The sequence below is a fragment of the Lontra canadensis genome, unplaced genomic scaffold (genome assembly GCF_010015895.1).
Source record: "Lontra canadensis isolate GAN:19392208 unplaced genomic scaffold, GSC_riverotter_1.0 scaffold116, whole genome shotgun sequence".
NCBI lineage: Eukaryota > Metazoa > Chordata > Mammalia > Carnivora > Mustelidae > Lontra > Lontra canadensis.
In genome coordinates, this window is record NW_022631110.1 from 5105419 (window position 1) to 5131406 (window position 25988).

Here is a 25988-nt window from a genome sequence, read left to right on the forward strand (position 1 = left end):
GATTTTGTGGCTTTACTAGATCATAGTCACAGAGGCACTCTACCTTTTGATGGACTCTGCCAAGGCTTCTACCTGTGGAACATGAATGAGAAATTTATTACTTTTTAAAATAAGTCTAAGAGTTGTAACATAATTTGAAACAAATGTAAAATTGTAGTTAACATTGTACTCTTAAAAATTATTAGAAGGTCGAAATGTACAATAAATAAATAAATCTAATTTCAGAAAAAAATGATCCTAATTTAGATGTTATTATCCACCTCAGTTTCAACTAGTTAACCTCAAGGCTGGAATACACTGTATGTGTTGGAGAAAAGATGTCATAGTAGAGCATTGGGGTAGTTATGATAGACTCACATGGGCCATATTTTGTTCTAGAGAGGACCAGTTTCTCCACATTAATTCTGTTCTGCTTCCTATGGTAGGTTTTTATCATTTTCAGTTTCTTTTTCTTTTTTCCTCATTACTGTGCTCTTATAAGATATCACCAACTACTTGCCTCTTCTATTCAAGCAAAAATAATTTTGGTTGTTTTTTTCTTCGTTTTGACATAGTTCGAGTGCCGTGAAAGTAATGAAATCAGCTCTTTTTATATATAATACCTTCCTGGGATGACATGACTCAGTTTTGAATAGAAATCTAAGGTTCCATTTTGAATTCTTTACCTTTTTTTGGCTTCTAGCTCTGGGAGGTCAGGATCAAGAATGCTTTGTTTGTGGGACGCCTGGGTGGCTCAGTTGGTTAAGCAGCTGCCTTCGGCTGAGGTCATGATCCTAGCGTCCTGGGATCGAGTCCCGCATCAGGCTCCTTGCTCGGCGGGGAGCCTGCTTCTCCCTCTGCCTCTGCCTGCCATTCTGTCTGCCTGTGCTCGCTCTCTCTCCCTCTCACTCTGACAAATAAATAAAATCTTAAAAAAAAAAAGAATGCTTTGTTTGTAACTAGTGGCATCCAAAACTTTTCACAAGAATTTAAAGTTGACTTTATTATTATTGAATGAATCACACTCTTCCAAAATGACTTTTAATCTGTGATGCTATAACTAAAGATAGCATGTTTCATAGGAGGCTGCTTACAATAAAAAGTAATTGTAGGTTTTCTTGCATTGTTATATATTTTAGTATATTTCATATTTTCTTTATTCAGATGTGGAATTCTTATTCACTCTAGGCTCCTCAAAAAATTTTCCATTTCTGGAATTAAATAGCCTGCTATTTAAAGTTATGAATAACAAACTATTACCTTTGGAAAAGGAGCCGTTTTGATTCAACTGTAAAATTAAAATAGACAATATTAACCTTTCTCTTACACACTTGGAAATTCTACCAATATTGTTATATCTTTCACCAACATTATTTGTAATGCTTATTACAAATAGTTTTACTTTTTTTAAAAAAATTTTATTTATTTGACAGAGAGCGAGCATATGCAAGCAGGGGGAGTGGCAGACAGAGGGAGAGGGAGAAGCAGGCTCCCTGCAGAGCAGGGGAAGCCCAACATGGAACTCCATACCAGGACTCTGGGATCGTGACCTGAGCGGAAGGCAGTGGCTTAACCAATTGACCCATCCAGGCACCCCTAGTTTTACTGTTTATAATATTTGCAAAGCAGTGCAAGAAATAGTTTTTAGTTTGTGGCTACTCAAGATGACTCTGTAAGTGCTTAGTTCCTTTCACAGGTTGATTTACAGTGGTCTGGAATATAGGTCTGTGTTGCAGTCAGTGGTGGTGTATTTATATATATGCAAATCTTGAATCCCTTGGGGTATTTCCATTGAAATTCACCAGTGGAGAGACTTGAGATTGAATTGAAACAGAAGCTTGATAGAAGGAAGCCTGGGTGGCTCAATCAGTTAAGTCGCTGCCTTTGGCTAGGGTCATGATCCCAGGGTCCTGGGATTCAGCCCTGCATTGGGCTCCCTGCTTAACGGGAAGCCTGCTTCTCCCTCTCCCACTCCCTATTTGTGTTCCCTCTCTCTCGCGCTCTCTCTCTCTCTCTCTCTGTCAAATAAATAAATAAAAATTTAAAAAATCTTGTTTGAAGATTGTTTGCACAGCTGCTTTCAGGCAGAGGCCTGAGTCTTATAGAAGGGTGAGTGAATAGCTCTTGTTGTCCAAGCTCAGAAGTTTTGGGGTAACACTTGGCATAATATAAAGTGATTATATGTGTTGGATTTTTGCTCTTGCCCTAACTTCCCCAACCCCCACATTCTTTTTTTTTCTTTCTTAGTCTCCTTTACCTAGAAGAGCGAATTGTTTATTCTTTGTGTCTCATGCAGGTAATTTCTTAAAAACTGTCTTCTTACATCTAGTGATCTTAAATTACATTTCCTGTTAGACAGTTTTTAAATTCTGAAAAATGAGTGAAGACAATGTCCATGTGTTTTTTTCTTCTTATAAACTGCTGTCTATGAAACTAGACTTTTAAGCAGTAATTTAATCAGGAGAATCACAATGACTTTAACCTCCATTAACTGTTGAATTGCCAACAATATGAATCCCGGATGAAATTATGACTTGGAGCTTTGCAAATGTTATCTAAAAGTTAATTCTTAAATTCCTGGCAAGCACGTGCAGTCTGCTAAGAAACAGATGTTCTGGAGATTAATTTGTGACTAGAGAAGCGATGTTGTTCTGCAGTAGGAGTAAGTGCAAGAGTTTTTTTAAAAAGTAGGACCATCAGACTGTTAGACACAGTAGTAGTCAAGGCCCTGGAGTCCTCCCTCACCCACTTTATTTCTGATTTGTATGTATGTATGTAGGACTTTTTTTCTCCTTTCTAATTTTCCAGTATTTCTGATTCTGACCCACATGAAGGAATTTGTGGAGTCTAAAGGGAATACAGGGAAAGCAGTGCTGACTGATACCCTTGTCCACTTTGGCAAAAGGAGAAACTCCACTTCCTAACAGACTGTGATTACAGTAGAATGCTATCATAATGAAGGAGAATTTTACTGAACAGAGGGAAAGTATGAACAATATTAGAAGATTCTTGTATCTTAGGAGCTCTTTGAGAAATGCTTAATGATAATGGGACATAAGTTTGTATTGTTTGTGGTTTCTTTTCCTTTATTTTTATTTTATTTTATTATTTTTTATTAACATATGATGTATTATTTGTTTCAGGGGTACAGGTCTGTGAATCATCAGTCTTAACATAATTCACAGCACTTATCCTCCCCAGTTTGAAGAACTTCCACTGTACTCTTTTGCAGTTGATAGCAGTTGTTATGGTTGAGACTGACTGTGCTCTTCCAGCCTGATGAATTTCTCCATGGACTTAACATTTTAGAAAATTAGGAAGTTTTCTAAACATGCATCCTTAAAACATCCAATTAAGGATTTATTTAAATAAGCATAATTACAATTAGTTTGGAATAGCTTTTTTTTCTTTTCATTTAGTTAAAATAATATCTCTAGCTTATAGAGTGAGAAATTTGTTTCTTTGTGGTTTATAAATTTATGATGAATATTAGTTGATCCTTGGGTATCATTATAAATGTATTTCCAAATTGGGACTGGTAGGCCCATAAAGAACATGACTAGAGGGGTGCCTGGGTGGCTCAGTCAGTTAAGCATCTGCCTTTGGCTCAGGTCATGATTCCACTCAGCTGGGAGTCTGCTTCTTCCTCTCCCTCTGCCACTCCCCATGCTTCTGATCTCTCTCTTTCGCACTCTTGTATGTCAAATAAATAAATAAATAAATAAATATTAGCAAAAGAAAAAAAAAAAGAACATGACTAGATATTTTGCAGCCTGTGTCTGTGTGTATTATCAGTCATCATGATTGTCCTGTTTGATAATTACTTCATCACTTGTCGAAAAAAAATCAAGTCTCTTTTTGCCTCGGACAAGCATTGCTCTGGTAGTGGCCATTGTTACTTGGGAGTTTGTTAGAAATACAAAATCTCAGGCCCCATGCCAGACCAACTGAATCAGAATCTACATTTTTTAAAAGATTTTTATTTCATCATTTGAAAGTGGGAGTGTGTGCACACACACAAGCGAGCAAGCAGTCGCACATGCCTGAGCACAAATTGGGGCAGGGGGGAAGGAGAGAGATTAAGCAGACTCTGAGCTGAGCTGAGCAGGGAGCCTAAGCCTGGCTCCATCTTGGGACCCTCAACTAACTGAGCCATCCAGGCGCTCTCAGAATCTACGTTTTAGGGACGCCTGGGTGGCTCAGTGGGTTAAAGCCTCTGCCTTTAGCTCAGGTCATGATCTCAGGGTCCTGGGATCGAGCCCCGTGTTGGGCTCTCTACTCAGTGGGGAGCCTGCTTCCCCCTCTCTCTATACCTGCCTCTCTGCCTACTTGTGATCTCTGTCTGTCAAATAAATAAATAAATAAATAAAATCTTTATTAAAAAAATCTACATTTTAATCAGATTCTCAGATGTTTTGTGTGCACATAAGATTTGAGAAGCAGTGGAAAACTGACATTGTTTTGAATTACAGTTATTAGAATTATTTTGAAGAGGTCTCGGGAATTTTAGGGGGAAAAGTCAGCCCCTCCAAGTACCTATTTCCCTAGGTCGAGTAAAATTTATGTCATAGACTAATAAAAATTATTTGGCTTTTAACATAACTGTATATGCAATCACATACTGATTTCATGAAGGACAATGAATACGAAATTCAATAATCACCATATGTTTCATTAGGCAGCATAGAAATGACTGTCAAATAAATGTAGGATTCTTTCTTTTCTTGAAAATAAATCCTTATGAATACATTTTTCTTAAAGAGTTATTTATTTTAGGGCAGGAGGGAGAGAGAGTGCACACATGTAAGTGCACACAGGGAGGAGGGGTGGAATGAGAGGGAGAGAGAAAATCTGAAGCAAACTCCCTGCTGAGCATGGAGTCTATACGGGGCTCAGTCTCACAACCCTGAGATCAAAACCTGAGCCAAAACCAAGAGTTGGACACTCAACCCACCCAGGCACCCCAAATCCTTATGAATACATTTTTACTTTGTGTTAAAAGGTCAAAATTCATAACTTTATTTTAATTTTAATATTAAGTAAAACTAAGTGATATGGAAACATAAGATGGAAAACACATGCTGACAAAATTAAATTGGGTCTAATATTTTAGAACCTGTTTTAGGAGACCTAAAGATCTTAAAACACCAAAGGTTTATTTTTTGCTTGACCCTATGATATTATTGAACAGTTAATAATGCTGACATTGATTTATAGTGGGAAGGTGTGTGTGTGTGTGTGTTTATGTGTGTGTAACACTGAAGGAAGCTCTAAACAGTGGATATGAAATGCTGAAAAAGATTTGCTTTGTGTTAAGGGACAATTGTAGATGTGTTGAGATTAGGTTTAATGGTGGATGGCAACCTTTTTCCTTCAGTTACTTTTACGCTAGAGTTTTCTTTTGTAGAAGTTATTTCATTCAGAATTCATGAGTTCCATATGTCTGAATTAAAATGATCAGGTATAACTTCTAAAAGCAGTTTTTATCTATTACTATACTGTTTTCTAAAATCACGATTTTAAAAGATGTTTCTACCTCTTTATCACATTTTCCTATTGATTTTTTAAAGATGTTTTTAATTAATATATAATGTATTATTTGTTTCAGGGGTACAGTTCTGTGATTCATCAGTCTTACTGATTTTTATTTGTTATTCAGGAGACCATGGATTTAGTTTTAAACAACATAGGTTCCACTTGTAAGATTTTTCTTTACCTTCTTTTACCAGGAAGCGCATAAGAGTGGTATAGATCAGCACAGAGGAATAACATGGCCAAAGAAAGGGCATGTTAGGTGGACCTGCATGCTTCAGCTCACATAGCTGAAATGGCAAAGTGGAGGTGTTGAGCAGGAAAATGAGTTCTTGCCAAGGATGATCATTTCTTTGGCAAAAGGCTAACTGGCCACAAGTCATTGTTCTACGCATTGAAGCCAGAGAGTTTTTAAAACACAAGTCTGAACACATCCTTCAGTCATGGTGGCTTTCTTTCAGTGCCCCATACTCAATCCTTTCTGCTACTCCTGTGTCTTTGCTGTTTTCAGAGTCTGATCTAATGCTCTTCCCTCACTCTTTTCCTTATAATTCACACTTCTCCATACCTCAGTTCTGGCCACACTTCTCCCAGAAAACCTACTCTTGATCTGTCCCATTTGGTCAAATTGTTCAGTTATAGGCTTTTGGAGCACAACACACAGGTACCTTTCCTTCCCTTCAATCTACTTGCCGTGGTTACTTGTGTGAGTCTTTACTAATTGTACTTTTTTCCCAGTCAATGAGTAGCTCAGTGAAGGAAAAGACCATGTCTGTTTCTACTCGCCGTTGTATTCATACTCCCTAGATTAATGCTTACTTTGTAACTAGGCATTTAGTAAATATTTGTTGAGTGAATAAATGGAAGTTGATATCAGGAATTGGAAAAGCCCTGGGGTAGAGATCCTGATATAGGGGACAGGAAGAGGGGAGAGATTCCATAGTTCAGCAAGCTAGCTGGTAAGATTTGAAAGTCCCGTAGAGATCTGTGTTGTGGTAGAAATATAATGAATGGACAGTTATGGATTTAGGAAGCTGATTTAAATCTGAAGCAATCATAAGTACTAAGGAAAGGCAGGAGCTGAGATAAACCAAGATTAGATGTTTCTCCAGAAGAAAAGGTGGGTCAGGAAGTTTTCCCCTTTACAATGGCACAACTCCAGGGTTTTCTCCACAACCAAATCTACCTCCTCCCTCACCCCAGGAGAGGCAGCCTTCTTCTTCCCATGGGCATATCCTCCCTACCGGAAGGGACTCTGTCTCAGAATTCAGACAAAGATGACTGATTAATTCTTTATTCCTTCCAAATTTATCTGGATGGCATTTGGATACAAAATTCTTTTTTTCCCCTCTTGGTGTGTCTAATGTATGATTTTTTATAGAATTTAAAACTCACACATTGCTGAAAAAAAATTTGGCATGTCTTAACGTTCAACAATGCTGTTTCAATATTAAATGAAAGCAGTAAAAAGATGGCAGCTATATTAATAAGTCCCGTTGTGATTAGGCAAGTTATTATTTTTTTAAGTAGTCTTTATGCCCAGTGTGGGACTTGAACTCCACCCCAAGATGAAGAGTTGTATGCTCTACAAACTGAGCCACACAGGTGCCCTTAGGCAAATTATTTTTCATGATGAATTAGTTTGTGTGAGATACCATATTGATGAGTCCCAAGTATGATGTACTGAATTTAGTAAATCATTGGCTTTGATGGTTTCTTCATAGTCAATAAAAAGGAAAATTGTGTTTTCATTAAATTTTATTATACCTGGACATAGCATGTATAATCATATATAAAATAGTAATTACACCTGTGATGTTCATATACCCATAATACCTCCCCAAATGCCTGGGTTTAAGTAAAATATAAAAGTAGCAAATTTAAACTATTTAAGATTGATCTGTTGGTTAACTTGTATTTTTCTCATTGTGGTAAAATATGTATAGTTTACTATTTTTACCATTAAAATTTTAATTGTAAAGTACACATAACATTGAATTTATTATCAGTAATATTTAAGTGTATATTTCAATGATGTTTAAGTGCATTCACATTGTTGTGCTACTGTTACCACCATCTGTCCCCAGAACTATCTTCATCTTGCAAAACTGAAACTCTGTACCCATTAAACACTAACTCCCCATTCCCCTGGCAACCACTATTCTACTTTATGTCTTTATGAATTCCAGGTACCTCATGTAAGTGGAATCATACAGTATTTGCCTTTTTGTGACTTGTTTATTTCACATAGCATAATGACTTCAGGGTTTGTGTTACAGCATGTGTCAGAATTTTCTGAATTTTTAAGACTGAATAATATTCCATTACATCTGTACACACACACACACATACACACTATGTGTTGTTTGTCCATTCGTCTGTTTGTGGACACTTGAGGTACTTCCTTTTGGCTGTTGTGAATAATGATGCCATGAACATGGGTGTACAGATATTTCCAAGACCTTCCTTTCAATTCTTCTGGATATATATCCAGAAGTGGAATTTCTGGATCATATGGTAGTTCTGTTTTTAAGTTTTTGAGTAACTATATCATAGTATTTTTCATAGCAGCTGCACCATTTTACATTCCCAGTAACACTGTACAAGAGTTCCAGTCTATTCACATCCTTGCCAGTGCTTGTTATTTTCTGGGTTTTTGTTTTTTCTTTGTTTGTTCGATGTTTGTTTTTGTTTCATAGTAGCTATCCTAATGGGTGTGACATGATATTGTGATTTTGACTCACATTTCCTTAAGGATTAGTGATGTAGAACATTTTCTCATGGGCTTATTGGTCATCTATATATCTTCTGTGGAGAATTATCTATATAAGATTTTTTTTTGCCATTTTTATTTTGTTTTCATTGCTACTGAAATGAAATTACAGGAATTCTTAATATATTCTCAGCGTTAGTACCCTGTCAGATTTCTGATTTGTGACTATTTTTTCCCATTCGGTGGGTTGCCTTTTTCTCTGTTTGCTTGTTTATTTTTTAGAGATTTTATTTATTTATTTGACAGAGAGAGAGAGAGCACAAGAAGGGGAGCGGCAGGCAGAGAGAGAGGGAGAAAAAGGCTCCCTGCTGAGCAAGGAGCCTGATGCAGGGCTCCATCTCAGCACCCTGGGATCATGACCCCAGCTGAAGGCAGACACTCAACCGACTAAGCCACCCATGTGCCCCGTTTTTCTCTGTTTATAACATCCTTTACTGGACAAAGTTTTTAACTTTGATAAAGTCTATTTTATCTGTTTTTTTCTTTTGTTTCCTGTGACATACTTTTTAAAATAAAAATCTGTAAACTTGCTTTACATTTTTTTAAATGCTTTTATTTATTTATTTATTTGACAGAGAGAGACACAGCGAGAGAGGGAACACAAGCAGGGAGAGTGGGGAGGGAGTAGCAGGCTTCCTGCCGACAGAAAGCCTGATGTGGGGCTTGACCCCAAGACCCTGGGATCATGATCTGAGTTGAAAGCAGATGCTTAATGACTGAGCCACCCAGGTGCCCCAGCATGCTTTTCAAGATATGAAGTATAGCAACATGTGTCGTTCATTTTATTTTACTTTTTTATAAGTAGGCTCCAGCCCAACATGGGCTTGAACTCATGACCCTGAGATCAAGAATCACATGCTCCACCAACCGAGCCAGCCAGGTACTCCAGGAGTCTTTCATTTTAAATTGTCATTATATTGAATAAACATATAGTATGCATCTCCAGACATTTTAGGTACCTTTTGACAAACTATCAATTTTCTAAAGATGATTCAAACACAACTCACCTATTTATTTCTTACCATTGTAAAAGCGAAACCCTGCTAGCTATTTTCTCCATGGAATTATAACCTCTGTTGATAAATGGTAACCACTTTAAAACAGGTAAATATAAATATTTTTTATGATAACAAGTTATTATTTGGTGTACAATATAATATAATTTGGGGGAAAATATATTTTAGCATTGCTGTAAAAAGCACTCCAGTGGAAACTTGTGGTTGTATTTATTGAAACTGTTATTGAAGGCAGTGTTCATTATATCACACAAGGATTTCTTCCCTTAAGAAATGGGTGAGCCTGGTGGTGGGTATTAAGGAGGGCACATATTGCATGGAGCACTGGGTATTATATGCAAACAATGAATCATGGAACTCTACATCAAAAACTAATCATGTACTGTATGGTAACTAACATAACAATTTTAAAAAAAGAAATCTTTTTTTCTGGTTTTAGTCAGGAATGGAGGAGTTTCTCTGAAAAACTGGCTTGCTTTTATCTAATGAATGTTTTTAACTATGTACCTAATGCTATTTTCCTCTTTATCAGTTTCTAGATAATTTTCAGCCAGTGTTCTAGCTCTTTCCACACGTCAGCAAGTGTCAAGTTCTTCACTGTTATGAATTTCTTATACTACCATTATTTCTGGCTCCCATTTTATGACTAATGGTATTTTCCTCTAACTATATTTTTCTCATCTACTTTTGATTTGTGTCACCTTTCTGAATTCTGCATGGGTGGGTGTGTAAACAACATATTTAAATCTATTTTGATACAAAGGGTAATTTAAATACATGTTCTTTAAAACAATGTATTTAAAGTTTTAAATTGAAAGTAAAAAAATATTTTTGGCGTAACATCTTTTGGTATGGTACAGATGGTCAGTTTGGGAACAATCCCTTTGAGGATTGGAAACAACCCTTTCCACCCTTCACCAGCTTCCTCTAATTTAGCTTAGGCTTTAAGGGCAGGGATTTGGAGTCAGACGGACCTGGGTTTAGACCTTGCCTTTCTATTTATTAAGCTGTAGGATCCTGGGTATGGTCTCTAAATCTAAAGTTTTTATCTGTAAAATCCAAATAACAACATGTAATTCATAAGATTGTTCTAAGGATTAAATGAGAAAATATTTGTGCAGTATTTGAAACCGTGCTTAGCACAGGGTGAGCACAAAAAATAAATGATAAGTATTACTGTTGATCAACATCAGTTCTTCCATTCGGAGTTAATGGAAGATTATTTCCAGCTTAGCATTTTCTAGAAGAAATTAGGACAGAGTAAATGAGAAAAGGCCCAGAAGAAAGTTGTTCTTCTTTTCTCTATTTTATTTGGTTTGATTAGGAATCCTCATGAAAAGAAATCATATACTATTTGTTATAAAGCAACTGTTTGCTTGAAGGAGGAGGGTGACTAAAGGATGGTATTGAGGAACTAGGAAGAGTTCTCAAGTAAGTGTGTAGTGCATTGATTTCAGGGACATTGCTCCTTTCATTCATTTTAATGCAACCGTAAAACAGATGTCAATTGGGTACTGTACACTGTTTAATTCATCAGGGTATATTAGCATAGAATTTGGTCCTTGGTAGTTTTCTTTAGAGTGGGGGAGGGACAGAGGGAGAGGGACTGAGAGAATCTCAAGCAGGTGCCATGCCCAGCATGAGCCTGATGTGGGGCTCAATCTCACAACCCTGAGATCATGACCTGAGCCAAAATCAAGAGTTAGACGCTTAACCGATTGAGCCACCCAGGCACCCCAGTCCTTGGTAGTTTTAAATAATTTCTTTCATGTAGGTCTGTAAGAGCATGATTTTATTAGCCACCGTTTTACATGATCCCTTCTTCATTTTAATAACTGTATGTTCCAGTCAAGCTTCATTTAGTTGTTTGTAAGCGTATAAATCTGCTTCATTGTGAAGATATATTTTTTTCAGTCTTAAAATAGTCTGATGTAGTCAAAATAGACTGAACTTCAGAATCCTGTGGGACTAGGTTTTAATCCTTGCTCTGCCAGTCAGTTACTTACTGTGTGGATTTAGGAAGCTACTTAATTTCACAAAGAGTTTGTTCCTTCATCTCTAAAATTGGTATAAGAATAGTCCCTTTGACCTGGCATGACAGTTTCCTGTCCACTCTCCAGTCCTCACCAATAACACATAACCTCCTAAAAAAATACTCCACATGTAAAGCTCTCTACTTTCTCACCCATCAACTCTTATGTCCTAACTTCTATTTCTTTCATTATAATACTCTCTGGTTAAAGTCACTGATAATCTCCTAATTGTCAGATTCAGAGTGGGCTTTGAACTCTAGTAATCTGACCCATAGATTGGGATATTTTGTTTTGGTCTTGGTTTTGGTTTTGGTTTTTGGTTTTTGGTTTGTTTTTTTTTTTTTTTTTAACCACAGTCCTTTACTGTCAGTCTTGAAACATTTTCTTCCATTGGCTTCCATCACACCACGATTTCTTCATTTTTTTTTTCATTCTCTGGCTGCACTTCCTTAGTTTTGTTTGTGGGTTTGCCTGTAACAAGCCTTTCCTTTTTGGGGTTTCTTAGAGTTCAGTTCTAAATTCTCTTTTTGCTCTACTCTTTTTCCCTATTTAGTCTCAATAACACTCATAGCTTCAATTGTCTACCTAGATGCCAGTGACTTTGAAATATATTTCTCCAGAGCAGATCTTTATTTTTGACTGACTATTCAGCATTTCTACTGGCCTGTCTCAAAGGAACTGTAATCTCACTATGTCCAGAAGAGAGCCAGCTACCCTAACCTACCTCTGTGGTGTTTCCATTGTCTGTGAATAATGGCACTATTAATCCATTTCTGTAATCCAGTAATATAGGCGTCATCTTTCCCGTGGCCATCCCTCCATCACATCTAATCCAGCATCAACTCCTGCATGTTTTATCTTCTTTCTAGTGTTCTCTTCCTTTCCTGCCATCAGCCTTGGACAGACTACCAGCATTTGATAATTACATTATTTCAAATGTCACCTAACCTGCACCTCTTGGCAGCTTCCAATTCATTTCCTATATACTACAGCTGGAGTAATGTTTACAAAACGCATTTTAATGCTACCTCTTTCAAATCCTTTGATAACTTCTCATTGCTGTTGAGTCACACTGCATCATCTTGTGCCTGGCCCATCACGCTAACCCTATACTGTTCCATTCTTTTATTTCTGTATTTCAGTCACACAGAGTTCTTTCAGTTGTTCCAGTATATGGTGTTCCTTTATGTAGCACAGGGTCTCCGCATATGGTGTTACTTTTGCCTGCATTGTCCATGCCTCCCTTTTGCCTAGCTAACAATTTTTAAGCTTACAAATCATAATGTAGTCATCAATTCCTCAAGTAAGTCTTCCATTCCTGATTTGTCATCTCAGCATAGGGTTAAGTCTTCTTTTTTTTTTTCCTCACAGCACAGCGTATTTTTTTCCTTCATAATAGTTATCATGGCCTGTATTTATACATCTGTTTTGCCAATTAAGTTATTAATGATTAGTGGTCATCTTCAGTATTATATAAATTCCATAAAGTCAAGGGCATGTCAGTCTTTGCTCAGCAGTTGATTCCCAGTGCTTAGCACATAGCAATCACCTCAGTAAATATTGATTAAATGAAGGACTGACTGATTATGTGTCAGATGCTCTCTGTGCTCAGTGCTGTGTGAAGGGGTCAGTGATGTCACCCTTCAGGATTCTCTAGTCTGTTGGGAGAATAAGGCACAAATACAAAGATTATAACAAAACAGCATGAGTAATATGTACCGTAAGTGTAAAATCCATAGATATAAAGAGTAGAGAGATCTCTCTGATTTAATGATCAAGACCTGACAGGATTTCAACAACAAAATATGTAGAATATGTAAATATTATTCTGGGTAATAGGAACTATCACATTAAGGAAATAGTTGAGTTGTTCAATTTGGCTGCAACATAGGATGCATGAATGTGTAAGAGAGAATGTCAGAAAAGTAGTTTGGGGCCTGAAGTTGGAGGTTCTTGAATGCTGGAATGAAAGATGTAAGGCTTAAATGGCCTTAAGCTTCCTTAAACATAACAAAAAGTAAAAAAATTATTATCTACTAAGTTGTAAAATGTACGACATCCCTAATCTCTAGGTTTGCAACTAATTCCTTTTGCTTGGTCTACCTGTGATTCTTATTAAAGTCATTTTTCTGTTAATAAAATATTCTTAGCAAAGACTGTAAAGACTTGCAAAGAAATAGCTTCAATGTTACTTAAAACTTGTGAAATGGACTGTTAACTTGAGGGAGAATATGTTATCTTTGAAAACTGTTGTATATGAATTCTTAAGTATATAATGGCTTTAAGCTTCATGATAAAACCGGTCAGTCTTTGTTTACTGAACATGTCATTAAAATCATTTTAGACTTTGTTTTTAAAAATTAAAAGATGAAAGTGCAGAATAATTGCATAATATTTTGAATTTTTATTTCCTGTTTATTAAAGAACATTTAAAAAGCTTGTAAGCGGGGCAGCTGGATGGCTGTCAGTTAACTGTCTGCCTTTGGCTCAGATCTTGATCTCAGGGTCCTGGGATTGAGCCCACGACAGGCTCCACACTCTGCGGGGAGTCTGCTTCTCCCTCTGCCTCTCCCCTCCCTCGTGCTCTCTCTTTCTCTCTCTCTGTCTCTCTTTCTCAAATAAATAAATAAGCCTTTTTGAAAAAAAAAAAGCTTATAGGTTTCCTAAAAATCACTTTGAGAACAACTGCTTGTCCAGCCACTCTACCAAATTCTGGATACAAAACTTTAAAAATTAAAAATTATAAAATCATTCAAACATTGTTTTGTGTGATGTGCATTTTAAGGTTGCTATCTCAGATTACCATATGTCACTATTGTAAAACTGAGCAGTTTTAAGCAACTTGATCTTATGTCCGTGGATTACTTTGTCCTCTTTTGTTGTTGGCCTTGATGTAGTGTTATCACTGGATATGTTTTTAAGGACTTTTTTGTGACTATTCTGATTTGATATGTCATAACAAAAATTTGGGAATTTTCATGTAGTCAAATCATACATCTGTCTTTTTCTTTACTGTTTCTGGCTCTGGTTTGATGCTGAACCTAGATTTCTTCTAATACCTTTTTATTTTTTTTAACATTAAATCTTGAATCTTTTAGGTAGTTGGCACTGTCTCCTGGTTTCACTGCTGATTAAGTTTTCTTCTTTACTTTTTCTTTCTTTCGGTCATATTGTAGAGAAGAGAGTTTTAAACCAGATATTTCTTGGAAATTCGTTTTGAAATTGTCTGGCATTTAAAAATCTATTCTGGTTTAAAATGAAGAACCAGAAACAGATTGTAAGGAAGCTGAATTATTTTTCAAAATGGAACAATTGCATACTGTTACCCAGTCAAGATTTTTTTTAGTCTCTTAAAGACAAAATTAACTTGTTAGAGAAACAAAGTAGGTCTGAGAAGAGTAGAAATGATGACGATCAGTGTAGTGAGGCTTGGGCTTCTCAGAAGTCTTCCAGAGACCACAGGCATCTGTGATTGGTTTTCCAATGCATCAGTCTACACACCATGTATTCTTTTTTTTTTTTTAAAGATTTTATTTATCTATTTGACAGAGATCTCAAGTAGATAGAGAGGCAGGCAGAGAGAGAGGGGGAAGCAGGTTTCCCACTGAGCAGAGAGCCCGATGCAGGGCTCGATCCCAGGACCCTGGGATCATGACCTGAGCTAAAGGCAGAGGCTTAACCCACTGAGCTACCCAGGTGCCCCACACACCATGTATTCTATACAGCTTTAGGGAGAATTCTGTCTATAGCCTTTCAGCTCTGCCAATCAGCAGAGGAAAGGAGTCTTTTCAAAGGTAGTTTAATGCATTGGTGTACCCTGCCCCAAACTTAGTAGGTGCTTAATAAATAGACGCTGAATGGAATGCTGGAAACATTGTTCCCTCGTCTGGGTCTTTTATATCAAACACCATGAGAAAACATCAGAAGGAAAATTTTACAATGAAACTTGGAGTTTAATAGTATTTTCCAAATGTTTGTTGCCTCAAATTCATTTGTAACTGAAAAAATATTTTTAATTAATGGAATAAAATTGAGTGTTTTGGTGTTAGAGTTGTAAGCATTTTAACAGATGTATAGAATTATACCACCAGCACACCATAGTCATGATACAAAACAGTGTGATCACCCCCAAAAAACGCCCTCCTATTGCTTAGCCTCTTCGTATTGGGAATACTGGCAACTACTAAAACGCCCTCCTATTGCTTAGCCTCTTTGTATTGGGAATACTGGCAACTACTAATCTGTTTTCTGTTGCTATAGTTTTGCCTTTTTCAGTATGTAGTATAAATGGAATCATCCAATAACTTATTTCAGAGTTGCCATTTGCACACAGCATAATACCTTTGGAATCCATCCATGTTGTATATATCAATAGTTCCCTTTTTATTGCTGAGTAGTATTTCATGCCATGCCCCACAGTTGGTTATTCTTGTTCACATTGTTTTTCAGTTGTTAAAACACATACTGCCTTTTTTGTTGTTGGAATTTAGAATTTTCTAGTGGCATAGGTGTTTTTGAAGAAAACTTTTCCTTTTTTTTTTTGGTTGAACAAAATATAAACTGGAATATAATCAAAAGCACAGCGAAGAGTAAATATACTTTTACTTACTAAGTAAGGGTGATAGGCAGCTCATCTGTGAATTAAAGCAAGAAATTATCAGGCAATGTCATCCGAGAACTATGTGGAAATTGTTAAAGAAATTTTTAACTACGTAGGTTCTAGATCAAAATCTCATTTTTCTAGAATATTTCAGGAATTTATTTTATTAAATATTCTGAGTGTGTTAAGTAGCTTGTATATTTACATAGGTTAGCCAGTTTTCCAATAATTAGAATACAGTAAAGTCATTTAGTGCCAAAATGCTTTAGAATGTAATTTCATCCTTTTCAGATGGTTTGGGAAATATCCCAAGATCTTAAATAGGAATTGTCTTTTGCTGGATCATTTTTCGTTATGTATCATCCTGTGCATAGAAGAAAAGCATGGTTACATAAGCTTTCTGGCTGTTTGTAATGTAGAAAATGCTTTTATTGTCTATAGTAGTTGTAATTAATACACAAATGCTAACTGATAATAACATCCAAGACTCCTTCCCCAAAAAAGCCTTAAAAATAAGAAAAGATTTTTGAATTTTAACCTTTTGGCAGGAAAACTCTGACATTTTTTGAATTGGGAAATGGCTTGATCAAAGAGTGTTTTTAGAGATCTGATAGTGATAGACTAGGCAGACTGATGCCCGGGGGAGCAGATGGGCATCAGGGCAGGCTGTACAGCATGAGTAAGCTGGTGACAATGAGATCAGGAATGAAAGGACAGAGCAGCAGCTATTTTGAATGAAGAAATTATGTTCTTTACTAACTGACAAGATAAGAGATTAAATTGGGGAATTATCTAAGGTGGTTCTGAGACTAGAAAAAAGGTGGCAGAAATAGAGAAATAACTCGCTTAGGGAGAATGAGATTGAAAATGAGGCAGTTGAGTCTGGTGTGATTTTGGTCATTGGAAAAAAAGCAGTGTCAGTGAAATAAGGGGAATGAAAACTACATTAGGGGTGCCTGTGTGGCTCAGTGGGTTAAGCCTCTACCTTCGGCTCAGGTCATGATCCCAGGGTGCTGGGATCGAGCCCCGCATCGGGCTCTCTGCTCAGCAGGGAGCCTGCTTCCTCCTCTCTCTCTGCCTGCCTCTCTGCCTACTTGTGATCTCTCTCTCTGTCCAATAAATAAATAAAATCTTTTTTAAAAAACTACATTAAAATTAAGACCTTCTGCCTTGAGTTACCATTCATGTATTTGACTCCAGAAAACATATTGAATTTATATGTGTTCATTTTTAATCTCCTGACCTTATTTTGCAGAAGGGACAAAGGTCCTCACAAATCTTCATTTGTTGGTCTTTGTTCTTCACAGTAAATAGTGGCAACAGAACTCTAACAAATGAACTTACATTTTTATTTTTTGCTTAAATATCAGAGTGTTCTGCTTATAGATAAGAGCACATGTGTTATGTATAAAATGGTGTATAAAGTAAAGTTTCCTGGAGTAAGGACAGAGTCATCTTCTTAATACCATTTTAAGTTGGTTTTTAAGATTTTGAACATTAGGGTGCCTGGGTGGCTCAGTCAGTTAAGCATTTGACTCTTGGTTTTGGCTCAGGTCATGTTCTTCCAGTCTGGGATCCAGCCCTGCACTGAGCTCCGCACTCAGTGCAGGGTCTGCTTCAGATTCTTTCTCCTTCCCCCTCTAACCCTCCCTGCTCATGCATGCTCTCTCAATCTCTTTCTCAAATAAATAAAATCTTTTTAAAAAAAGAGATTTCAAACATTGAATATAATAGTTTGCATCTTTTATATCTACTTCCACATATAGTAGATTAATTTATTTTACTCTGTCTTCTGTGATATTGTTGATTTACTGGAAATTTGTGCATCCTTAGGAGATATCTTGTCATCATTTTGTAATCTGTCATTATTTTTGGAACATCTTTCTAGATCCATTATTATGTTAATTCCTCTTCCCTGAAGTTGGTGGAAAGCAGTGTAATTCACTTTGAAAAAGTCAGAGACACATGTCATAGTAATGATTTCAAGCCTTCTTCTTAATTGTTTTAACGCGTGGTTTTTTAAGACACAAAATGCATGTAGTTTAATGTTTCATTTGACAAAAGTGCATAATTTTCTTCATGGTACACTTGTGTGGTTTTTAGAGTATGGATCAAAATTTATTTTCTGTATATTTTCTTGAGAATAATAGCAATTTGTAAGTGGAGCTTATAAAATGTACTTATAATTATTTAGAATATTGGTCAACTTAGGGTAAAATTTGGTGGAAAGTAAAGAAATATTTTATGCCACATTAAAGCTTTTTTAAAAAAAAGAGGTACATAACCACTTTTAAAATCTGGTATATATTTGTTCCCATTTTATCTATTGAATAAATGTTACAGTGTTGAAGACTAGTCATAATCACCAAAGAGCTTCTCATTCTTGAAAATGGGACAGTTCTTCTTTAAATAAAATAGTATATGAGTGAGTGAGGAGGTTTTAATTGTTACATGTATGCTGTATAGATCCCAGAATCATGAAGTTCGGGCCTTTAGGCCAATATTATGATGTATTCATTTTTGTGATTTTTGTAGATGGCTTTTTGGACCATATTTTCTCCATACACAGATTTGAGATCTTGATTGTGACCTTTCAGTCAAAATAACAAAATAAGGTCATTTATTATTTATAGTTCAGGGAGGAAAAAATTGTATATAAAAGCACTTTATAGTTCATAAATATGCATATTGACACAGAGTGACATTATTATCATTGTATTATAATATACATATATATTATAATATCCTAGCTGTGTATTTGCCATATATTTTAAATACAGGAGCCAAGATACTATATGATGGGGTAATACATATTGATCGTTAAATTAGGCAGCAATTAATGTGATCTCTCCCTTATTTCTCCTCTGCCACATATTATGTGACTTGGTCTGTAACCTTACTAATGATGCTGGTGGTGCTGGTGCTCTAAGAGATCATTTATCATTCCTTTACATAGAAGAATCATAAGAAAAATCAACTCAAAATAATAGCATTCTGTCTCCTCTTACTCTGCAATGTGTTAAGACATGAGTGCCTCAAAATGCCACATACCAAATGTTCCTTCCCTCCACTCTTATTTTTAGATTTAGCTCTTATTTAAAATGTTCCTGATTTTCTCGACCAGGTGATATAACATAAAATTATGTCTGATTTGTTCATTTTATACTTACTGAGCCCTACTCTGTGTTAGTCACTGTGCTAAGCCCTGGATTTTCATTCAGAAGACACAGTCTTCAACTTCAATGAATTTCCAGGCTATTTATTGGTCATACAGAAATGAGAACAAAATAAAATACAAAGTGGGCATTGTTGTAAAGGAGGTCTGTAGTGTAGAATGGGAGATTATGGAGTGTGTCTGGAATAAGTCATATAGGAAGGCAAGGTCCAGATCAGGAAGGGCCTTGAACACTATATAAAGGAGTTCGGATTATATTCTGTCATAAATATGAAGAAACTGAAAAGTTTTGAGATAAAGAATGACATCAGAATTTTTATGTTGGGAGAGATGAACTGGAGGGGATAGTGACTCACAACAGGAAACCCATAAAACAGTTTTAGTCTGGATGAGAGATATTTATGGCCTGATTTAAGATTAATATCTTTCAGTTTTTGTTAATTGCCTCATTTTCTTGGTGCTTCTTACTTAAAAATCTGGAGAAAAGTAATCTTGTTAGTTCAGTTCACCATTTAATCATCATTTGTATCAGGTTATTTCATAGGTAGTTGAAGCTGACCCGTCTATAGCCTGGCTGTTCACTTATAAAGTACCCTCAGTAATCCTGAAAAATGTATCCACTCTGGATTTCACTTTCAAATTTGGGTAAAATCTATATGTTAGTGGATAAGGGAGTACAGTGCAGGTGGGATAAAAAGGTAAGGAACTTGGCTCTGAAGGGAATAACAAACTAGGGGGGGAATACAAGATCTAAGAAATCAAGGAAAGGTTTTTTGTTTATTTTGTTTTTTAAGCTGGCAGAAGTTTGAATACAGGAGTCAGTGGCTAAGAAATGGTTGAAATAAAGAGAGTGTTTAATTTTTTTAATTGTTGAAGTGTGTTAAGGTGGCATGAGGTGGGATTCCAGAGCACAGGACGATCTATTAGTCTTTACAGGAAGGAAGGATAACTGTCCCTCTGCAGTGGGGTTAGGGAAGAAAGGAGTGAGATGTAGGTAAGTTTAGAAGTGGGGAGGACCTGCTTATTAACACACTTTATGAAATAACCAGCAAAGAGAAATGCTTGAGAAGTGAGGTAAAGATTTCCTATAATTGCTGAGGAAAATTCAAATAAGAGTCTAACAACTAGAGATGTCATGAAGTGGTTTTTTGCCTCCTGCAATCCATATATGGGTTGAGAAAAAGTGGATGATTAAACTAGTTCAGAGTTGAAACAGGCTTAACTTGTGACTTGGTAGGAGTTAATGCTTATTTTATTTTATTTTTTCTGTTTGTTTCGTTCCACTGTTTTTTTTCATTCTGGTCTTCCATATTTTTCTTCTGCAGGTCTTGATGACTGTTTGCAGCAGTATATTAAGAACTTCGAGAGGGAGAAGATCAGTGGAGACCAGCTGCTTCGTATTACGCATCAGGAGCTAGAAGATCTAGGGGTCAGCCGCATTGGCCATCAGGAATTGATTTTGGAAGCAGTTGACCTTCTGTGTGCACTGGTAAGGACATTAAGTGATTGGAAAGGAAACTTGTATTATTTCCGTTTAAATTTTTTTCCTCTTTTTAGTTTTTTTCCTTCTTTTTCTTCTCCTTTTAAAAATAATTTAAATGCAATTAGGAAAAACTCCTCTAACTAGAAGTGGTATTTTCCTCCTTTATTAAATCTGGTATACTATCTGGTGCCAAATTAAAACTTAAAGAGGCTTATAACTCAACCAATGACATTACATTTAGTTCAGAAACTTGTGTTAGAGCTCTCACAGCATCATTTGGGATATGCAATTGTAGATAATCAGTTATAAAGTCCATTCCCATCTAAAAGTTTTGATTTATGGGGTGCCTAGGTGGCTCAGTGCGTTAAAGCCTCTGCCTTCAGCTCAGGTCATGATCTAAGGGTCCTGGGATCAAGCCCCACATCAGGCTCTCTGCTCAGCGGGGAGCCGGCTTCCTGCTCTCTCTCTGCCTGCCTCTCTGCCTACTTGTGATCTCTGTCTGTCAAATAAATAAATAAAATCTTTAAAAAAATAATAAAATAAATGTTTTGATTTAGTAACATAAATATTAAGAAGTCTTATTTTAGAAAAATCATCCTTAATCAAATTATTTGAATGTTCTAAATGTACATATCCAATAAAAATTAAATATCATATATTATAAGGTTACTTTTGTTGACATACAAGAGAAATCAATGTCAAAATAATCCTCCAAGATTCTGATAATACACTAAATATTCCAAAAGGAACATAGATTTTTTCCATGTTGGTTAAGATGACATTTGATTGGTTTTAAATTCTTATAGATATTTGTAAGGGGGCTAGAGCTACAGTGAGATTTAAAAAAATCAGTCTTATAATAATCTGTGATTTAAATTAGGCTCAGTCAGTTACTGACATTTGTAGGCAAGTAATTTCATCATAACCTTGGTTTATTTATTTATTTTTTATTACTTTTTTTAAAGATTTATTTATTTGGAGGGGGCCAAAAGAGAGAGAAAGAAGCAAACTCCCCACTGAGCATGGAGCCTGATGCAGGGCTCAAACTCACAACCTGAGATCATGACCTGAGCTGAAATCAAGAGTCAGACACTTAACTGACTGAGCCACCCAGGTGCCCCACCTTGGTTTTTCAATATAAAATGGAGATAATAACAGTTGACTCTTGGAGGTATTGTGAAAAGCAATTGAGATGGAATTTGTGTGGTGCCTGATTCAGTGCCTGACACACAGTAGGTATTCAATAAGTAGTTAACTATTAAGATGATGATAATTAACAAGAAATGAGTAAATGATTATATATAATTCAAGATTCAGTGAATATACGAGAACTTGTGTGTCAGATGTAAGATGTATTTCCTGCCGTCTTGAAAAGCCTATGGGGGAGGGAGTGACACACAAATAATCACAATACTGTATTATAAGTACTAAAATGAAAGTATGAACTAAGTATTATAGGGGCACAGAAGAGAAAATAGCTAGCTTTAACTATGACAGATGGGTTCATATTGCAAAAGAAGTGATATTTAAGGAGACTAGAGGAAGATGAGCATGTGTTTGGAAGAACAAGAGGGAAGGGCATTCTATGTAGTTAAAACAACACATACACAGGCACACAGAATAAAGAGGATGCCTGGTGGGTTTGAACAAAGGTTAGCTATTTTAGACGACAAAATTCATGGGAAACAGTGGCAGAAAATTAGTCTTTAAAAGGCCCAATAGGTCCAGACTATAAAGTATCTAAACATCATGATAAGAGATTTATACTTTCTAGGGTGGATATTGGAGAGCCATGTAGGAATGATCAAATACTTGTTTTAAAAATGTAACTGATGGTAGTAAAAAGGAGGGAATGGAGTGGCTATAATCTAAAGACCAGATGAATAGTTTGGAAATGTTTTATTTTTTTTAAAGATTTCATCTATTTATTTGAGAGAGAGAGAGAGAGAGAGAGACCACTGGATGGGAGAGGGTCAGAGGGAGAAGCAAACTCTGCTGAGCGGGGAACCTGATGCAGGGCTCAGTCCTGGGACTCTGGGATTATGACCTGAGCCAAAGGCAGATGCTTAACTGACTGAGTCACCCAGGCACTCCAGAAATGTTTTAAATAATCTACTTAGGCTATGAGTAGGGCTTAAACTAAGGATGAACAGGAATAGAGAAGATCTGATGAATCTGAGAGGTAAGATAAAGGGAGAAGTTGAGGAAGATTCCATGTTTTCTAGCTGCAAAGATAGTGTAGATAATTTTGCAATAATGAAGGTGGGCAATAGTAGCAAGAATAGATTTAGGTGGGAATATAAATTGAGTTTCAGATTCATTGAATTTGAGTCATCTCTGAGTTATCCAGAAAGAGATACTCGTCAAACAATTGAACATACAAATTTGGAGCTTGAGAAGTAGCTGAAGATAGAGATTTGGGCGTCTCCAGGGTATAAGGATTGAATCCAGAGAGAGAGAGAGAGAGAGAGATCACCCAGGGAGGGACTCAGCTCCACCCTGGGGCTGGGAAGGAAGAAGAGACTACAGAGGAGGCTTGCAGAGTGGGCGGAGAAATGTGAAGACAGCTTCACAAGTATTGTCACAAAAGCAAGGGGGAGTGGTTTTTTTTTTTTTTTTTTTCAGTAAGGAACATCAATAATACCAAATTTCGCTAAAAGTCAATAGGATAGGCAAGGAAAAACAACCTGACTGTGCAGCCCCTGACTGGATCACTTGGTAGAGGATGCGGCTCTTGGCCCTCAGGGTCATGAGTTCAAGCCCCCTATGTTGAGTGTGGAACCTATTTTAAAAAAACGTATTAGATGGTTAAATGTCTGCATTCTGCTCAGGTCATGATCCCTATGTCCAGGGATCAAGCCTCACGTTGGGCAACCAGCTCAGCAGGGAGTCTGCTCCTCCCTCTCCCTCTGCCTCTCCCCCTGCTTGTGCTCTCTTGCTCTGAAATGAATAAATAAAATCTTAAAAAAATAAATAAAAAATAGACCTGACTGAAAGCACTTTCTAAGGAAGAGTACAATCTGAAACCACATTGATTGACTATTACCTCCCATTTACACATCTCAATCTTAACCTTGTCATTTCCTCAAAAAAAACATTTCTCTAATTATTCCCTCACCACTGGTGGAGGTTAGCCCCTTACTGTTATTCTTTTAACCCTCATCTCATTTTCTAATTAGATATTTATATGTGTATTTATCAGTTTAATGTCTGTTTCTTCTGCTAGACTGTAAGCTGTGTGGGAAAAGACACGACGCTTACTAAATACCTAGTGTGTAGCACAGATGCCTGGCAATAGTGGATGCTGAATACTTTTTGAAAGTGGTATTGTAAGAGTCTTGAGATGTTTTTCATATGATAGTTTGGGATCTTATTTTCCTACTCCTGAGATCAGAGAAATCAGCTTAGACTAGAATACACACTTGTGCTCTATCCCTTATCAGAATCAGATCACAGAAATCATGCCACGTATAAGACATAGTACTCAACATAAGGTAGGAGACCTTATTGTTTTTGTCTACTGATCTCCAAATCTGGGTCATTGTGGCCATGAAGGTGCAATAGAAGTGGCTTGGAGATGAGTGCATGATCTAGCAGATGTTACTTGCTATATCTTTCTTTTTTTTAAGAGAGGGAGAGAGTGGGGAGGGGCAGGGGAAGAGAGAGAATCTTAAGTGGGCTCTATGCTCAGAATAGATCCTGATGTGGGGCTTGGTCTCACAACCCTGCGATCATGGATCATGACCTGAGCTGAAATCAAGAGTTGAATGCTTAACCAACTGAGCCACCCAGGTGCCCCTATTTGCCACATCTTTTATAACAGTAAATAGTTGGGTGTGTCAGAGTTTGAAATTCAGGACGTTATGTTTCATAAGCAGGACTCCTCAGAGATAAACCACTTATGTGCTGGATTTCGAGCTGTCAATTTGAAGAAGGAAATAAAATTGATGATTACAGTGCTAACTACAAATAGGCTGAACCTCCAGGCAGAGTCTGGCCCATGAAAAATCTCTGCTGACCTAAACTTACTTAGAAAGATGGCTTGAGAGATAGATGTCTAGACCATTTCAGTGTTCTCACCATAGAGCTGTGGTACGTCTCTTCATATGCTGAGTTTTAATTCTTCCACAGTTCTGGGTTTAAGCACCGTAGTGTTGCATTGTTTTCTAGGAGGAAAAAAACACATTAAATTCATTCTTTCTGTGCTTATTCAGCAATAAATTGCTCATACTCTCCAAAGAGGACAAATATTGAATCTCCCTTCCACCACTTTCTAATGACTATACATCAGCAAGTTAGAAGTAAAGATATCTTCCACTTTATGCAATAAATATTTTCCAGTGAATATCAAGTGGATATCTGAGCAATGAATTCTGATTTACTTCTACATACCATTATAAAATTAGAAGGTGAGATCCTTCATCAGCAAGCTGAGTTTACTAGACCAGGAGGTGTACTGTTGGGAATGGGGAATTGTTTATTATCTCTTTAAAACTTTAATATCTCTATGGGTTTTCTACTTTATTCCTTATGTCTATTGTTTTTATTTATTTTAACAGTTATATGTTCATGCTCAAACAGCTATACCACAGGAATTAAAAAGATGAAAAAGGCATAGTCAGTGCCCTTTTTTTTTTAAGATTTTATTTACTTATTTGATAGAGATCACAAGTAGGCAGAGAGGCAGGCAGGAAGAGAGGGGAAGCCGGCTCCCCAGTGAGCAGAGAGCCTGATGAGGGGCTTGATCCCGAACCTGGGATCATGACCTGAGCCGAAGGCAGAGGCTTTAATGCACTGAGCCACCCAGGCGCCCCATAGTCGGTGATCTTAAAATGTATACAGTCCATAAAGAAGACAATAGTCATTAAAAGGTTATACAGATTTAAAGAGATCCCAGGAGAGTTCAGAAGGAAATGATGAACACTACTGTGGGGATCCAGGAAGTGTAGGTGGGATTTGCATTGGGAATTGCAGGATAAGTAGATGTTCACCAGACGGAAAGTTGGGGAAAAGTTATCTAGGCAGAAGAAATACCATGTGTAAAGACAGAATTGTGAAAGAATATGAAGTGTGCAGAGAGATATGACAATTTTGGTTTGTCTGGTGCAGAGTGGGAAGTGATAGGAAGAAAGGCAACTTATGTTTTGTATCACATTATAATTTTTTGCTTAGATTTTTTAGGTTCCCTGCTGAGTCCTTAGCACATAGAGGATATTAAATTAATGTTATTTTACTGAATGAAGTTATCTGCTTTTACCCAGAGCACTGTAATTTTTTTCTCTTGCCTCTGACTCTGAAGTTTCTGTTCCTAGTATAAGGAAGATGCAGAACATTTATCAGATTCCTCTGTTTCTTTCAAGCTATGGAATATTTTCATCTGCTTTATTTTAAAGTTAG

General features: G+C 36.6%; 1 protein-coding gene across 5 annotated transcripts in view; it reads left to right on the top strand.

The window, feature by feature from the left end:
- The window catches only part of CNKSR2 (connector enhancer of kinase suppressor of Ras 2), a 279802-nt gene that overhangs the window by 31050 nt on the left and 222764 nt on the right, over nt 1-25988 (top strand). For all 5 annotated transcript variants that reach the window (XM_032840743.1, XM_032840740.1, XM_032840741.1 and 2 more), the window contains exon 2: nt 20434-20597. In XM_032840743.1, coding sequence (XP_032696634.1) covers nt 20434-20597 — 164 coding nt within the window. The remainder of the gene's footprint in view (nt 1-20433; nt 20598-25988) is intronic.